Source organism: Gambusia affinis, linkage group LG07, assembly GCF_019740435.1.
Source record: "Gambusia affinis linkage group LG07, SWU_Gaff_1.0, whole genome shotgun sequence".
In the NCBI taxonomy this organism is placed as follows: domain Eukaryota; kingdom Metazoa; phylum Chordata; class Actinopteri; order Cyprinodontiformes; family Poeciliidae; genus Gambusia; species Gambusia affinis.
Window position 1 is genome coordinate 8,816,809 of NC_057874.1, and position 18,183 is coordinate 8,834,991.

General features: G+C 39.5%; 1 protein-coding gene across 2 annotated transcripts; it reads left to right on the forward strand.

Moving 5' to 3' along the window:
* Positions 1–50: 50 nt before the first annotated feature.
* On the forward strand, positions 51–17,799 carry ell2 (elongation factor for RNA polymerase II 2). Of its 2 annotated transcripts, XM_044122823.1 has the most exons (13): positions 51–356; positions 4,577–4,624; positions 5,130–5,251; positions 5,365–5,528; positions 8,097–8,356; positions 8,769–8,893; positions 9,515–9,587; positions 9,679–10,333; positions 12,579–12,642; positions 12,852–13,023; positions 13,295–13,339; positions 15,412–15,572; positions 15,797–17,799. In XM_044122823.1, the coding sequence occupies exons 1-12, from the start codon at positions 183–185 to the stop codon at positions 15,526–15,528; spliced, it is 2,019 nt and encodes a 672-aa protein (XP_043978758.1). In that variant the 5' UTR covers positions 51–182; the 3' UTR covers positions 15,529–15,572; positions 15,797–17,799. The 2 variants fall into 2 exon arrangements, with proteins under 2 accessions (XP_043978758.1, XP_043978759.1); XM_044122824.1 differs by having other exon boundaries at positions 257–356; positions 5,147–5,251; positions 15,412–17,799.
* The last annotated feature ends 384 nt before the right edge of the window (positions 17,800–18,183 follow it).

An 18,183-nucleotide genomic window follows, 5' to 3' on the forward strand; every position in this document is an offset into this window, starting at 1 on the left:
AATAAAGTACATTAGAACTAAAATGTTTAATTAAAACAGTGCTCTCTTTATTCTCTGTAAAGCACTTTAGGTTAGGTCAGTTTAGAAAGAGAAAAATTAAGACCAATCCAACTTCAGCCCTGTGGCCAGCAGTGTAAATCCCTCCCAGGAGTAGAGTGCGCTCAGGGAGCCTGGGCTGCTAAATGCTCCGGCTTCAGAGGGACGATGGTGGAGGGCTGGTAAAGATGGCGGCTCTCTCCGAGGATGGGAGATACGGATTAAATTGTGGGCAACAGGGCGCCGAAAGAGTATCGGTACTACACGTCAAGTTGACCGAGACGGCGCTGAGAGCGATAGAAAACTACCAAAGTAGTTCGGTGAGTTGAAGAAGACATTAATTCCTGTAAATATGGCAGCTGGCTGTCTCTAGCTGACACCGCTTCTCCCAACTGCCACGCACAGCTAAAGCTAGGAGGTTAGCTAAACTGTTGACAGGGCGACTTTCGGCTTCTGTTTTTGATTAAATTAGTTTTGTGTCAGTGGGTTTATGGGCTGATATTAATTAAGGAAGGCCACATCTTTTGTTCTGGCCAGGTTTTAGGAGCTGACACACATTTAATAAACTATAAATCCTCTTTGTTAACTTATTGACAGTCTGATTAGCGTTAGCTCTGCTTCAGTCAGAATCCCCTTCGCTGGTCAACCTAGTCCTTTTTTCCTCTCCTCTCAACCGACCTAACGTGCTTACCCAATTAGGAAATAGTTTCAATACCGTACGTTATTAACATTTGAGTTTTTCTTTTTTTCTTTTTGAGCAGTTAACAAGCATATTAACAAACTTTAACTTTTATACCTGTAAATTGTAACTATGTCACCACCAGTAGTGTAGTAGTATGTACTAAAAAGCTCAAATTGAATTTAGATTAGCTTTGCAGGCTTTTAAAGCACGTCGGTGTTTGGTCAGGTTACCATATGGTTTCAACTGGCTGGAAAACCCAACACCGCAGCCTGCTAGGGATATGCACGTTCTGCTAGAGCCACCTTTTTATAGCTCTTTAACCTGTTCTACAATGTGGCAATTAAATAACTAATTGTTCCTGGAGAGTGGCGTACAAGCTATTTTAATAGGTCAATGTTTTATATGTTTTTCTTACACACCCTGTCATAGGAGACAACAGTTAATACGTGACTACAGTCGTGTTTGTAGTTGTAGAAAATCAAATAATTAATAATGGCTGCTTATTTTAATAAGTATATTTTATATACAACTGACATGAGCCTATTTACCATTTCACCACAAGTAGATGATTTGTACTGGGATCTGAGTAAATGCAGCACATTATATATAACTTTTGTAATCTTTAAGTGTTAAGGTGATGTAAGCATGTTGAGATTACTGCAGGTAAACTCACCTGAAGAAACCTTTGCAGACTTGAGTTGCAAATGCCTCAAACCAATTTATCTGCCCTTAACTTCTGTCAATCTGCCAACAACTAAAGAGTTACATAATGTCAGAACTCTGACTAGTTCTTTTCATGCTGATAAACTACAGCTTAGAGCAGGGCACTAGTGTTCAGAAATCTCTTGTGTTTTGTTTTTAAGACATGTGACGATCAAGCTTTTCCCGGTTGTCAGATTTTTTTTTTCTTTCCTCTTCAAATAATAATAAAAAATAGAAAATGAAAACATAGTGCAGAAGTTGTAGTTTTGAATCTACCCTAAAATGAAGAAATTATTAAGAATTACTCCTAGTAAAGTATTAAATCATGCATTCCTAAAAAATGTATTGAAACTGCATTTTGTTGGTTGATTAGTTTATAAACCAGTCGGACATTTGGCATTGCCTTTACAAAAGGAGGATTACACCATGCACATACATCTGCTTTAAATGCCAGAATGAAAACACTTTGGTATTAATAAATGTAAATGTTCTTCGGCAAAAGGTTGATACAGACATAGTGATAGGTCAGTTTTCTTTTAAAAGGTCAGTTTTTGTCTTTTCTTTGATGTTTGTCTGATGACCTATGGCAAAATTAAAGGAAAAAAAATTGTGAAATTTTTTTTTTCCATGATGTCTCATGCAAAATTATTCCACATCAGCAATTAAACTCTGTAAAGCTAAATATTTTTTCTTTCATTAACTTGGATTATAAACGTTAGGATGACTGAATTATCACAAAGTCAAAAATTCTTTTGTAAAGGTCCATTGGTTGTGTTAGTGCGTTCTGTCTGCTGAAGGGAAGCCTGCCATCTCTTGCTGACTGAGCAACCCAAAACTGCCTGCTTTTTGTTTCTCTCCCTCCCAGTAATGTGTGCTGTTGTTGAACCAGTCATCGAACTATGGAAGCCGGCTATCTTTGTCGTTCTGTGGCGACGTGAAATGTGATCAGAACTGCGTGAGCGAGTGGGGGAGGGAGTCTGTGGCTTGGACTAGCTTAGCCTTCGCAACTGTGACACAATTCTCTCAATCTTAGAGTATTTTATCAAAACTACGCTCCTTCCTTCACCGTGTAAGTTTAAAAGCATGCGTCACGTTTACCATTGAAGGGAGGTAGCTAGATGAAAAAAAAAAAAAAGAAAATTCTTTCCTCTCCGGCTAGTTGATTGCAATGTTTAATGACTCTAGCCAAGTATATTTTTGTGCGTGTGCTAAGGCTTTGTGAAGAAACTGAGTTTTGTGCTTTCCTGTCCTAACCTATTATCTGCTGCAGCCACTGCAGATTTGTGGCTACCAGCTTTATTTAACCTAGACACTGACACACATGCATACCTGCCTTACAATTTTACAGCTCTAAAACACTACAGGTTTACTTCACATTTTATTATCAAAGTAGTATATCAAGAGAACTCATCAAACATCACCTTTGACTTTATTTATCCTGCCTTTTTAATGTGAAAGGAGTGGAGTTTTTGGTTTAAATGTTTCCATGTTTGCTTCCTGCTTGATTAAACATTTTCCTCCTCCATAACTTTACACTAATAAATTCTTCAGTTTTTGTATTTGAAGAAATGGGCCAGGATTTCAGAAGTTAAATTTTATTAAAAGCCAAAAAGTAGTTAATATCTTGCCTCCAGTAGATTATTGTCCTTTCACAGCTGTTTAGTCCACTTTAAATGGGCCAGAGTTCATGTTATTCAGGTTGTCTGCTTAGGTTGATCAGGTGTGAAAGCTCATCATGCTCTGGTCAGTCTGGAAACATAGGTGTCAGTTCAGTTGCAAATGAACCCTGGTGGCGGTTACCTTATGAACGTTTTCACACCTACTTGACTTTGCTCAAAATCTCTTTACGAGTTTGGCGGATTGCATTTGGAACCACTTCTTCCAAACAGTCAATGTATGGGTGTACACCCATTTCTGCAATTTCGGTGTTCACATGTCCACCAACAAACTGGATCAAGACTGGGAAGGTACCAGTTTGTTTTAAGCAGTGTGAAAACTACCTTTATATAGCCATGTAAGCTGATTGTCCAGTGAACCAAAGAGAGTAAGTGAGATATGATTTATAGGAATATGTTATTTGAAAACTCCTAAATCCTTGTATTTCTTGGTATAACTACAGCTGCATTCATGGTACTGCTGCATTTACCCCAACACTTAGATCAGGGGTGCCATAAGTGGGTCCTAGAAGGCCGGCATCCTGCATGTTTTAGTTCTCTCCCGGGTTTAACGCACCTGGACCAAATGATGGCTTGTTAGTAGGCCTAAGAAGAACACTGACATGCTGAAAAGTTGTTGGACAGGGACAGAACTAAAACGTGCAGGATGCCGGCCCTCGAGGACCGACTTTGGGCACCCCTGACCTAGATGAACCTGCTGGACAGCTCTCTGTTTCTTGTGACAGCGCCCCCAAACAAGCAGCTGTTGTATTGTCAAGGCGGTTGGATCTGCTTTTTGAAGTGTAACAGGAAATTGGAACAAAACTACATAAAGATGAATTTCTCTTGAGATTGGAGTCTTTTAAGGTGGCTTTGGTATTAGACGTCAGCCTATATAACCATCTAATCTGAAATAATACTAAATTAAGACAACATAAAGTAATGTCCTCTAGATAAAATATAAAATATTCTGAACATGTTCAATTCATTTGGATCAAATGATGGCTCACTCGCAGGCGTCTGTAGAACAATTACATGCAGTGACTACCACCAGGAAGAGAACTTAAAAATGTTGGACACTCCTGCCCATGCTACATTTTAGGTTCAGATGAATCATTTAAATACATTTTCTTTTCCCGGCTTATCTCTATTTCTGGATTTCTATTTGTTCTGATGTTCTTTTTTTCTAGCACACAAGACAAAAAATGTGCAGCAGATATATGTGTTTTTGCTTTTTTTAGACTAAAGATTAGTTCTGACACACTTATTGAATAGAAGATAAATACAAGATTTTTCTTCATTTGTTCTGCTGATTACCGATCAGACGCAACCCAGAGAGAATTGACCTGATGTTGAATTTTGTTGAATTTTGATGGCTTAAATTTAATGTGGACTTTTTTTTTTTTTTTGATGAACTCTTAAATCTATTGTTAACTTGATTACATTCCCTCGTTGTCAGTAATTGTGAACAGATTTAACTGTTCTTTCTTTCCTTTTTCAGAATGTACCATCTTCAAGGCCAACAGTACAATTCAAGGGACTTCAAGGGGTAATTTTTATTTTATGTACAAAGTTTGTATTAAAACAACCTCATGGTGTGAGGTTTAACGTTTCGCACTTCATGCTGTGGTTAAAGTATGTTGGTTTTTCTGCCATGTCTTTAAAGAAAACATCCATTTCTATCAAACAGGGCACTATCAGATGTCAACAGAGTTGTAAACAATCAGTCTGACTTTTCTTTGGGGACCAGTGTGTGTTCAGACAATGAAACATAAAACGAGCTGTACTGAGGGACACAAGGTCCTGTACTTGTGAACGCAGCGCTACTTAAATATGGATGTCTTGAACGGCAATAAAAACCATTGACCTATCCCAGTGTTTTTTAGTTAATTGGCTAAAGAGATACTCGTCATTAGTCTCTTTTATTGACTGTGAAAATATTTCTCACTTACAAACTATAGTAAATTAAACCTGGCTCACCATTCTGTTTTGCAAATTAAAGTCTCATATTTAGGCAGTTTTGTTTTTTGTTTTTTTTTAACTTTATTTTACAGCACATTAAAATTCCCAGGACTGACTCCTCGGACTCCTTCCACAACTTTGATTTCTACCTGTCTAACGTGGGTAAGGACAACCCTCAGGGAAGCTTTGAGTGCATCCACCAGTATGTGTCCAGGTAATGGTAACCGCTGTTCAGCTGAATCAACTGTTGCTGTCTTACTACACGTTGCTGGAAGGTAATCCCTCTCCGCCTCGCATTTCTCTCGCACGCTGCATCTTTGTCTGCAGCTCAGGGGCCTCACACCTGGCATTGTTGGCGACCGTTCAGGACAAGGTCACAGTCTGCGCCACCAATGACTCCTACCAGGTGACCCGGGAACGTATGACCCAGGCCGTGGAGGACACGCGTGAACGGGGGACCAAAGTCATCAAGCCTGGGGGACAATACCGAGGTAAGGCCCTCAGCCCAGCTTTGTTTATCTGCCACTGTGAAGTCTTTTTTTATTTTTTCTGTTTATTTGTTTTAGACTATTTTGATCTAGTCTCTGGCACTTTGAATTCAATTAATAGTGTCCCTCTATTTTTGATGTAGTTTATTATAACCTTTTAATGATGTAGTTATGTCTTAATGCTTACAATATGAACAAAAAGAATTAAGTTACATTTTGGAAACAAGTAAAGTTGTATCTTCTAAAACTCTAGTTGTCTTTATTTTTAACCAGGACAAACAATGACTTGGGTGTTTCTCCAAATGAAGGTCTTTACTAAAAAATATTTTTTGCATTAGTATTCTTGAATTTTAGCAGACTTTTCCATTTTTGGACTTCGTAGCTGACGTGTGAAATTATTGCCCATAAAGACTAAGCATTATAGTTAGTATTATTATAAAAAAAGTCAAACTTAAAATTTAGATATATTCTTTTGTAATTTTTTTAATGTTTCAGTTCATTAAATAAATTTTAACCAGACATCTAAAGTTTGAAAATTCCCACTGTATCTTTCAACTACTTTGCCATTGTAAAAAAAAAAAAAAAAGTCAACCTCACACAGTTTGCTTAATCATAAATAAGCTGTAATTAACCACATTTTGAGGAAAACTGACTTCTGTTTAACAACATATAGGGCTTGATAACTTCCTATAAAATCAGTCACTCAGACAGGACCCGTCTATCAACATGATGTAGGCAAACAAGAAACTCAAACTGATGAAAAGCAAAATGAATCGCATTTGTCAGTCTGGAAAGTTTAGAAAGCCATTTCCAAGGTTTAAGTCTCCACAATCCCCAATGAGAGCCATTGTCCACAGAACGAAAAGTTATGAAACACTGGCGAACCTTCACAGGAGTGGGCAGTCTACCAGTATTAGTCCAGAGAGTGCTTCGACCCATCCACAATGTCATAAAATAACCCAGAACAACATCTAAAGCCTCCCCTGCCTCAGTGAAGGTCAGTGTTCATGATCTAACAGTCGGAAACAAGCTGGCATAAATGGCATCCATCAGAAAGTTCCAAGTCGAGGCCAATTGCTGTCCAAAAAGGGCACAAAGGCCTGAGGACACATGTTATGCAGTAGGTCAGCTTGCTAAAGCACGTCAGTGACAGTAACCCAAAAAAAAAAATCAAAATAAGGGTTCTAGATTAAAATAATCTAGTCCGAACTTTAAAACGTCTTTATGCTCAAAACCCCCCAATGTGGCTCAATTAATACAATTTTAAAAAAAAAAAGAATGATGAGACAAAATTCCTCAGTAATGTGAAAGACTAATTGCCAGTTATTGCAAGTGTTTGATGGCAGTTTTGGCTGCCAAGGTTGCCACAACCAGTTATTAGCTTCATGAGGCAATTACGTTTCCTCAAAGAACAACGTTGGCTTGGAAAGATTATTCCCCTCAATGACTCCATTATTTATTTATTTATTTAATTAGGTTAAATTTCTTTAATTGACATAAAAATAAAATTGTGAAATATATTTTACTGTACTCTACTAGGTTGTTCTTAAAGCTCTTCTCTGCATAGACAGGCTAAAGTGGAGTTAATTAATCTCCTTTCAAAATGAGATGAAAAAAAGGAATCCTTTATTTTTGTACCCAACACTTGGAGCAGATATAGGTCCAAGGATTATGGAGGTATTGCAGAAGAATTTTAAATATTAACTTTCTGAGGAACTTTTTTTTTTTTTTTTTTTGTAATTATGTGTATAATATGACCTCTGTCCTCTGTGACATAAATGTAAGAATTGATTTACATAAGCAAGTTTAGACAGAAACTGATTCAGACAGAAACTGGGAAACGAGAGGAGCGGCATAGAAAAGCGGTGGGTCTGAAACCTGTCGCAGCTGGTTTACCGTCAGCACCTTTTCTACGCAAAACCCATTTGAAGTCATTTATTTAACCCAAAACTTCTTGTTATCTTTAATAATCTGGTTCTTTTGAAAAATAGCCATATTATTATTGTTATGATTTTTATTATTAACGCTTGGCATTTCTGTGTGAAAATGATTTAAACCTTTTAGATAAAGTATAGATCATCTCGCGTTGCATTTTGCCTGGAAAAAAACTGGTTTCCTTTCTCTTCTCTGTCACTAACCTTAATCTCTTAAAGAGCTTTAGAATTTCACAACAAGTGTTAGGAAGCATGAGAACGTGGCTCTCTGCTAAAACACATGGCTCAGAAATACAACGGTCGACTAAAGGCCTTCCTTTAGCTATCGAGGGATACACTTGTTATGTGTCCTTAAAATATCAATGTTCGTGTTCACAGGTAAGTTCTGGCTTTATTTACGTTGATGATAAACTAGGTTATTCTTTGCTTCTGCCTAATTTGTCTATTAATAGTATAAGTATTATTCAAAGAAATGCAGAGTTCAATTTGATGGCCAGTTTTCCCCCATTATGCAAAGGTATGTGTCTGTTTAGATCTGTGCTGTTTTTTTTAGAAACATACATAAACCCATACGATATGCAGATCAAACTCCCTGTGGAGAAAATGTTTAACGCCGTTTTTTACGTCCTGTGTTTAGGAAAGCAGGTGCACACTCGTAAGCCAGCATTGTCGGCCCCAGATGTAGTCCCAGAGCGCAAACGCTCCACGCCTATCAACCCAGCCAACACTATACGCAAGTGCCTTTCCAACAACCCCGTATCTCAGAGGCCCCTCCGGGACCGCATCATCCACCTGCTGGCGCTCAAGTCCTACAAGAAGCTGGAAGTGCTGGGCCGTCTGCAGCGGGACGGTATCAACCAGAAGGACCGAAACTCACTGGGGACCACCTTGCAACAAGTAATCAGACATTTTGTTTACAAACATTTTGGATTATATGCAGCACTTAAAGTTGGATTAAGCCCAAGTCGCATCTTGGGCAACACAGAAAATCCAGTGCAGCTAATTTTGAGATGCAGAGCCTGTTGCTCAACTTTCATAAGGTCTCTGAGTTGATATTAATCCCAGAGATCCTCTTTGCTCTTATTCAACATATGATTAAAGTTTCCACATTTGCCTGAGAAAGATCTGTCTTCTGTAAAAGGAAAAAAAAAGTCTCCATTGATTAGAAACCAATCACTAAATTGTTGCACGTCATTTGCATGCACAGGTGGCCCCTGCAGGAAATTCGAAAGTTTCAATACATGAGAAAAGTTCTCATGCTACTGAAGTTTGAACTTTCAAACTTGCTCATTGTCTCTTCGTTCAACAGGTGGCAAACCTGAATCCCAAAGATAACACTTACTCGCTGAAGGAGTCTATATATCGCGACGTGCAGCGAGATTGGCCTGGCTATTCTGAGGATGAGAAGATCCAAGCTGACCGGATTCTAGCCCGGTACTGGAATAACCTGTTATCCTTTTGTCTCTCTTGTTTTTAAAAAGACTTTCTAAGTCTATTTTTATACAAGAGGAGAATCACAGGGCCGCAGAGCCTCACGTGTTATTAAAGCATGCATACTGCAGGTGATGCATGACATGACTCAAGCAGAGACTTACATTGGCTTTTTGGTAAGAGTCGGAGAAGTAAACACAGTTGTCTTGAACTTCACAATATGCGCAGTGTGTGACACTAAAACTATTTATTACAGTTTGATTTGTTGTTTTTGTATATCCATTTTTTTGGAGTTAAGTTGATAAATTATAACAAGATCATTGAAAGTTGAATCTTTCTTTTTTTTTTTTTTTTTTAACCTTGCATTAGCTTTAATAAGTGTATCTTCTCAAAGATTTTCATTGTAATCCCAGGCCACATCCGCTCAAAATTCAGACTCTGGTCCCAGTTTAAGAAGCCTAATAAATAAATAAAATATAAATAGAAAATATATATATACACAAAGTGTGTGTATATATGAATATATGACGGCTGTAGGAAAGAAACTGTTTTTTTTGTTTTTTTTGTCTAGTGCTTGTACAATGATATTTGCTCCACACTGATGTACTTCTTTGTTCTTAATAGCAAATTGGGTCTCCCTACTGAGAGAGTCTCATCCAACAGTTTGCCTAAAGACGGTTTCCCTTCATCCCCACAGGTATAGAAAAAAAAAAGTAAAAGAAAAACGCGTAGTCACCCACACAAGAGGATATAAATTTTATTTTAATTTTTTTCTTGCGCTCTCACAGAAGCACCAGGCAGACTTTGACTTCATCGACCCTCTGGCTCCCAAGAAAGCCCGCATCTCTCACCTTAACAGCCGAGGGCCCACAGCCTCGTCCTCCGACCGCCGCGAGGACGAGAGCAGCCCCCGCTCCAAACACTCGTCCCTGCCCCCCAGCGTGACCTCAGGGCCTCCCACCCACCTCCCCATACCTTCCCACCCCCCGGCGCCGTCGCATCAGCAGCTCAGCCCAGCTTCCAACTTCAACTCCCCCAGCACCCCGGAAGGCTGCGGCACTCAGGACCTGCCCATGGACCAGAGCTCTTCCTGCAGAGACCCCTCGCCGAGCCCCTTGTCCCGCTCCCTGCAGGAACGCTGTCAGCACCCGGCCCCCAGAGCAGCCGCCTCTCCCAGCCCGCCCCCCTGCACCTCTCTCACAGTTGCCTCCACTGTAGTCACCAGCCCTCCTTTGTCTAGCAGTACAAGTAAGAAATCCAAGAAGAAATCCAAGAAGCACAAAGACAAGGACCGTGAGAGGATCAAAGGGAAACAAACGGAAAGAGCCTCCAGCAGCAGTCCTCCTGATGCGGTGGCAGAGGAGAGTCACACGGTGAGAAAGAGGCGCAGCGCTGAGGAAGACATCGAGGAAGCTGTTGAGAAAAATCCTTACAAAGATCAAGGTATGACAGCAGACACATTGTTTGCATAGTTTAACCACCGAGCAGACCACAAATTTAATATACAGAGTAATAAGTGATTCATACCTAGTGCAGTTCCTGTAAGTCCAGTTGGCCATCAGGTTTGAGTGTGACTCTAGGTATCTTTGACACTGTTGTCAGATTGACTTGGAAACGCTTTCACCAACAGCAAGTGTTTCTTTATTATCACTTCACACATCTCACTTTACTTCCTTCCGACTCCGGTGGAGCACATCCAAAAAGCCGGTTCATCCACATGAACGATTAGGTCTGACTAAACTTAGACTTGGGAAATATATTATACTTTTGACAGCTGCATAGGGTTTTTCTGGACCGACCAGGGTTTTCTCATTTCGATGGGTTAGAACAACAAACAGCATTAAAAGTTTTTTTTTGTTTGTTTTTTTTTTTTTTTTTTCTGGAGCTCGGTAGTAATTTGTATTGCAAACAGTCGCCACATTAGCAGAAGTAGTTACTGTAATGTTACGCAAAACAATCCATTGCCAAGTTGGCGTTTTTTCCTATCCTCAGCATCAGATATTCATGACCATTGTTGGTTAGTCCTACTGAAACAGCAGTCAGTCCATCATCGTTACAGAATGATGATCCTTACTTGAGTCAGATTCCTACAGGCTGCCAGCAATCCAAGTCCAAATCCAGCTTGTGTGTAGCAGGGATCAAAAACTACACATGATAAAACAGAGCAACCTCATTAGAGTATGTTCATCTTTCTTCTTTTCTCCTGGTCTTCCTTTTTCAACAGCTAATTAAACACACCACTGATGCTGAAAATAACAGAGTTTTCTTCTCACTTTCATGACAACCTTAAGGAAGAGAGTTGATGTTGGAGCATCTTGGTGTGCTTTAGGTTTTGGTGCTTTCACTGAGGAAAGATTTCTGTTTCCATTCAGTTGATCAGGAGCCAAGGTGAAAATTTATCAAGGTTTTAGGTCATCTCTGATTTTAGTATTTTAGCAAAATTAAAATGATTGATTGTCATTTTAGATGGATTGTTTTAGTTTTTAATAGCTGTGTTCTCCACATAACATTTTTTTTTCCCAATTATTCTACTAAACTAAATCCAGAAAAGTATATTCCTCTAAATTTAGTTGGATTTACAAAATAACCTTTTTTTTAAACTAACTTTTGGATAGAGAACTTAATTCAGGAAAGTCCTAAACACCATTTAGATAATCCCGTCTGTTTTAAAGGGTTCTGGTTTTAGATTATCATCCACCAGTAGTGGAAAAAGCTGACTTGTAGATTTAAATTTTGAGTTTTAAACCCCAGTCAGAGACTGGACAAGCTTCAAATTGGCTTGTGGTCTAAATATCTCTATTAAATTCATTGTTTTTATGTCTTGTTCCAGATTTTTTAAATTAATTACATCTTTTTTTTTTAATTTTAATTAAAAAAAGAAATGTACTAATGGGAGGTTTTCTCATTGATATTTTTATCTGAAAGTGCTGACTTTTATCTAAAATCTCCCTACTGGGTGATTTTGACCATAGAAGAAGAATCCGCCATGAACAGGAAATACACAGGAAGTCGGAACTTCACTAGAAAATCCAGAAATGCCATCATCAGTAGAGCAACCCTCTTCCGCCCTCTATGGGCTAGTTAGGAGTATTGTCCAGCCCAAAATGAAAAAGATTCTGATGGGCCCCTCTTGTTTTCTGTTTTGTCTTACTTTCTTCACTTGTCATGGGGCAATTCAAAAAAATTTTAAAGAAAAAAATTGCACTTTTTAAAAAAATTTGAATTCAGTGTATAAGCAAATCGCTGGTATGTGACTTACTAGATGTGTTCAGAAACCTGATTCTGTCAGCAAACCTTTTTGAGGAAATATTTCTAGCTTTTATTATCTTGATGTTATTAAAATCCATCACTGTTCTGACGCTTAGATTCACAGGACGTGTTCAGAAATAATGAACTAAAAGTCTTAAAGGCTGGTGGTAAGACTCTGTTCTCTCTGCCACTTCACCTCCATCATTTTGCTCTCCACATTTTTTCATTATGGTTTGGATTTTAGCCTCTTTTTTTTTTAAAGTTCGGCACTTTGGGCCATATTAATGGTTTTTTGTGATATGTTGTGATGATGAATTCAGATACTGATGTTGCATTTAACTGTGCCACCTGGTTTGTTTAGTTTCTTAGTGAGCATTCAACATGTTGAATGGGCTTCCAGTTCAGTATTGACTTTTCTTTTTCCTTCTTGTCTTTTCAGTCAAAGAGAAGCCAGTCCAGTCCTCTGAATCTTCTTCCAAAACTGATGTGCCCGACTATGTAGTGTGAGTTTAAATTTTTAGATTGACAAATAAAGACAACAACTTTATTTGAAGAGGATGCAGAAACGGCATACAGCACTTTTCTTTGTCCCTCAGAGCTTTGTTTTTGTCTGATTGTAGAGAAGCTCAGCAGGTGCAAAGCTTCCTGGGTGAATGTGTAAAAATGATAACTGCTCGGAGAGGTGACCTGACGGGACGGTTTTCATTCACAGGAAGTACGCCCCGCTGGCGTCTCTCGACCAGAGACAAAGCTACAAGGACGACTTCAACGCAGAATACGACGAGTACCGTCAGCTGCACGCCCGCGTGGAGAGCATCACCAGGCGCTTCACTCAGCTCGACGCTCAGTGTAGGAAGCTGGTTCCCGGCACCAAGGAGCACCAGGTCAGAATGGAGCACTGCCGCCATCTTTGAGCAATAACAGCGCGTCATATTTACTAATGAGCCTAAGATGTATCATGTAGAGAAGGTTTCATTCAGCTTGTTGTCTGATAGTGAGGATTTGGATTAGTTTCTGTCAGTAAACTCATTCAGTTTAGGCAAAGAAATTATCCTGGTTTTTTGGGGCGGGGGGTTTTTTATTCTTGTTTTTACTTAAACAATTTATTGATGTAGCTTAAAGTTTTTTCTGACATGAAATAATTTTTCTTTACAGAAAGTGCAAGAAGAGGTCTTGAAAGAGTACAAAAAGATGAAACAAGTGAGTAGTTCAACTGGATACTGTAATATTTGCTTTTCTGACTCTTGACAGGCGGTGTGTTCTTTGATGTTAGCCATTTGCCCTCATCCATTTTTATTCTAGTGATCTTCTATATTTCTGTAGATCTAAACATCAAGTCTTAATCAGCACGGTGCAGTCCGAGAGCTACAATCCTACCACGTTTTGATGCATCCCTCTTCTAACACAGCACATGAATGGCTCATCAGCAGGCCTCTGCAGACCTGAGTAACATGGCGATGAGGGAATTCAGGCTTTTCATTCAGATGTTTTGGAGAAGAGATGCATCCAAACAGGGCTGCACAGTGGCGCAGTTGGTAGAGCTGTTGCCTTGCAGCAGGAAGGTCCTGGGTTCGATTCCCGGCCCGGGGTTTGCATGTTCTCCCTGTGCATGGTGGGTTCTCTCCGGGTTCTCCGGCTCCCTCCCACAGTCCAAAAACATGACTGTCAGGTTAATTGGTCTCTCTAAATTCTCCCTATGTGTGTGTGTGCGTGGTTGTGTGTCTTGTCTGTCTCTGTGTTGCAATGTGACAGACTGGAAACCTGTCCAGGGTGACCCCCGCCTCTCACCCGGAACGTTAGTTGGAGATAGGCACCAGCACCTCTCGATTCCTCTAAGGGACAAGGGTGTACAGAAAATGGATGGATGGATGCATCCAAACATTACAGGAGAGTAGTTGTGGAAGACTAAACTAAAGATAAAAATCTCTCCTGAAATGTCTTCAACCCCTGGATCTGTACCACTGAGTTATATTTGGATAATAGTGTTGGAATGAAAGATAGTCAAAGTTCAGACACAAAGTAGGAATCTGCAACAAGGTTTGAAATAAGTTCTTTACTCTTCATCTAATCTGACAGAGATTAAGCTATTTTGCAAAGAACTATGGGTAAACTCTCAGTCAGTCTGTCATTGCTTCAGTGGCAGCAAAACATGGCTCTGTAAGGGCTTTACCCAGGGCTGACACGTTCACATGTACCCCACATTTTGCGATCTTCGTTTGTAGAAAGGTTTAAAAAGCAGAAACAAATCTCTCTACCAGTACTTTGTGTTGGTTGATTGCACTAAATGCATAGAAGTTTGGGGTGAATATTTTTGCTAAACACTGTAGAATTTGCTGGATTTTTGACTCGACTTATTTAATAGTGATGTCAGAAGGATGTTCTTTTATAGAATGCTGTTTTAAACCCAGCTGGTAAAATTAGCTTTTAATCAGCGTTTTACATTTTTTGCAGATAGAAATGGACAATGTGGCTGAGAAACGTATCACAAATATAAGCATTTTATATCACAGTATCAATAGTTTTTGTTTTGTTTTGTTTTTTCTTTGTTTTTTTTCCTCCAGGGGGTCTTTTTGTGGGCTCTAGTGTCCCTTATATGACAGTAGGCTGACAGGAAAGAGGGGGGGAGACGTGCGGCAAATGTCAGCTGGGTCCGGGAATCGAACCCGCGACGGCCGCATCGAGGACTCGAGGCCTCCAAATGTGGGCTGCGCTATTCCCTACGCCACCACAGCACACCCCGTATCAATAGTTTGATTTGTTTTTGTTTGTCTTTAAATATCCAAAATTACTGCCAAACTGGTGGTGTGACCTTGTTCAGTTTTCACTCCACAGCGTGTTTTTAGTTTCAAGCAGAATACACCTGAAACTGCCGCTGTGCAAGTTACTCAACAGGTTGTTGCTAGGTAGCCACAAGTTACTCAACAGGTTGTTGCTAGGTAACCAAAGAGCGAGTTAGTCGATGCCATCTACCTTCCTTAGCTGGCTGTGAGAGGTTGAGCAGCTAATATCTTTCCATTGCCTACATCCCCCAAAATGCTGTGCGGTTCTCAATCCGAGTTCAATAAAATGATAGCATATTCTACTCTGATGCATTATCTATTGATATTGATCATGTCTAGTGTGGTACAGATTATTGATTTTATGTCCAGCCCCGATTTCAGAGATGAGTTGAACATTACTTGGCCTCAGGCTGCCCAAACGTGAGCCGCGGGACGTGCGGCCTCCCAGGGACCAAATTCGAGTCTGACCTTATGGATTTGCGTTTCTTCCAGCACAACCCCAACTACCATGACGAGAAACAGCGCTGTGAATACCTGCACAACAAGCTGGCCCACATCAAGCGACTAATAGCTGATTTTGACCAGCGCAGAGCCCAGGCCTGGTGTTGAGAAGCCAGCACCGATCAGTATTGTGAACGGCGTGTCAAACCAGGGTGGGAGTGACCAAACCCGCTCTTATTTATTTAACGCCTCTTCATTTCCTGTCCTTATGTCCTTATCTCTTTCTCTCTCTCTTCCTATTCCTTTTATCCTTCATTCCTCCCTCTTTTCTTTGATTCCACAGGCTCATTAATAGCCTGCAATATTGAAAATCTCTTTTTTTTTTCCCCCCTGTGATGAATTTGGTCCTGTGGAATTGATGCCACTGGATCAGCAGAAAGGAGCAGCCTGCTTGTGTGAAATCTTCAGCTCTAACTTGTGAAGGACTCTCTTCAGACTAAAAGTATTTTGAGCACCAGAGAGAAAATATTAACTTCTATTTAAGTAAAAAAAAAAAAAAGAGGGAGATCTATTTATTTTGAGACTCGTATTGAAAGCAAGAGTTAGCAGATGATATATTGTTTAATTTTTTTTTTCTCTTGAGCAATGCAAAAAAAAAAAGGAGGAAAAAAAAGTGTATACCACAAGCCTTATGTGCTGAATTTGTGAAGCCATTTTTGCACGCAAGATCCATGCTTCTCATTTAGCTGAGATTGTTTTTTTTTTTTGTTTTTTTTCTTTCTGCTGCCTCGTTTTCCGCTACCCTCAAACAAAAACTGTACTGGAAAGACTGCTGCCGAAGCCGAGCGAGAAGGGAAGGAAACGAGGCAGTGGGGAGGAATCGCATAAGCTTTATGAGAAGTAGCAAAACGTGTGCATGGGTGGTAGATAATTAGTTGTGAAAAGAGGGGAGTGGTTGGGGAAACCAAAGGCTTGTGATCCTGTGACACCTCTGGGTGGGTAATGGGGGGGGGAGTATTCTTTGCACCAAATAAAATTCACAATGCCTTACGGCGTTTGCATTTGGGAAAGTGGACTCGGGTCCACAGGCTATGCAAAGGAACTACAACTGCCTGAAACGTGTTTGAGTGCGTGTGTGTGTGTGAATGAGTGTATGATGATGATAGGAAGGGATACGGAGTCTAGAATGAGTGTGTGAGCGTACGGTTGTGAATGATATGGAGAATAAAAGTTAGAAACGTGGGGGAAAAAAACAACAAAACAAAACCCAAAAAAGAAGCTGCTATAGTCTGTTTACCAGCCGGTGCACTCAGGATCATCCCGGCCGGAGACTCAGCACCTGATCCTAGAAGTAGTGATGCAAAATGTCCCTTCCCCCTTCAGTATTTTCTTTCTCAACCATGGAAAGAATCATTTCCACCCCGTATTTATCCAGTGGCAAACAGTCTATATTTCAGTTTTTGAAAGAAGCCACCTCATCCAACAGAGGACCCATCTGTTCTTTGGGGGTTCCTTGTATTTAATTGTTGGTTTCAAAAGATTTCAGTTTTGTAAATTCCTCTGCATTGATGCAGGTTTGTTTTCATGGATTGAATGGCTGGCTTCTGTTATTTCTTTTTTTTTTTTTTTTTTTCTTCCCAACAAAGGAAAAGAAATGTTTACAGACTTGTTGGAACGTTTGCCAAAGATGAAATGCCTTTCTGGTTCTGCTTCTATGGAGTAAAGGTTCTGATAGGAGAACAAGTTAAGGACATATTAAGACAACCGATTTACAGAATGAGTTGTCTGTTTAAAAAAAATAAAATATTCAGAAATGTGAAGAGGATCAGCCTCTTCATTAAATCTTACATTGGGCTACTAAGAGTTTGTCCCATATCGTTTCCACTGGGTGATTTAAATAACTTGGTTGTGGCATTCTTTCCTTAGGGTCGGTCTCTGCAGCAGACTGGCTGTTTTGGTTTTCTGCCAGAATCAGTAAAAAAAAAAATAAAAAAATCTCTTGACTTGTTTCCCCTTTTTGTTTACTTTTGACAGAAATATTAAAACCTGTATGTTTAGATCTCACACAGATTTAGATCACATAAATTACATTTATTGAAAAAGGTGAATTCCTTGAGTTTAAAGCATGCCTTTCTTTTTTTTCTTTTTTCTTTTATCCCCGCCCCCCAAAAAAAAGTCTCCACTGTGTTGTCCTATCGACTGAGTCGGCCTCTTCAGCATTTCAAGGGTTTCTGTCCTAATCAGAAATTTTCTTGAGTTTGGTTAGAACAACATGAGATGGCCTAATGTGACTTCATGTAATAAAGGGATTTGACCAGTCTTAATGAGCAAAATAAAAAATACCCAAGCAAAACAAGAAAATTTGGACTGAAATGTCATCTTGCTCTCCTGAAAATGTAAAAGACATTTCAATAAAAATCAACTTGGTTTACATGGAAATATGTCTCTTGTCATTTTTAGAATGTCAGATGCCTTTTCTGACATTCTGAACTTACCCCAACTTCTGGGCTTGGTCATTAGCCACTTGTTAGGTTATTCTGAAGTAACGCCAAAAGCTTTGTATATGGAAAATATTTCCTCAAAGATGTGTACTTTCTTCAAACTTTAGGAAACTGACCAGAACATCTGCTAAAATCCATGCTGTCCAAGTGCATCAAACGTCTCGGGTGTTGTCTCAAAACTTCTACATTTACGTAAAGTGGAGGAACCTTTTAAAAATATATATCTATATATACAATATAAAAATCTATTTCTTGAAATCGCTTTTGGTCACTCTCAACCGACAAAAAAATGTCTTTTAATAAATGTAATGATTGCAGCTGT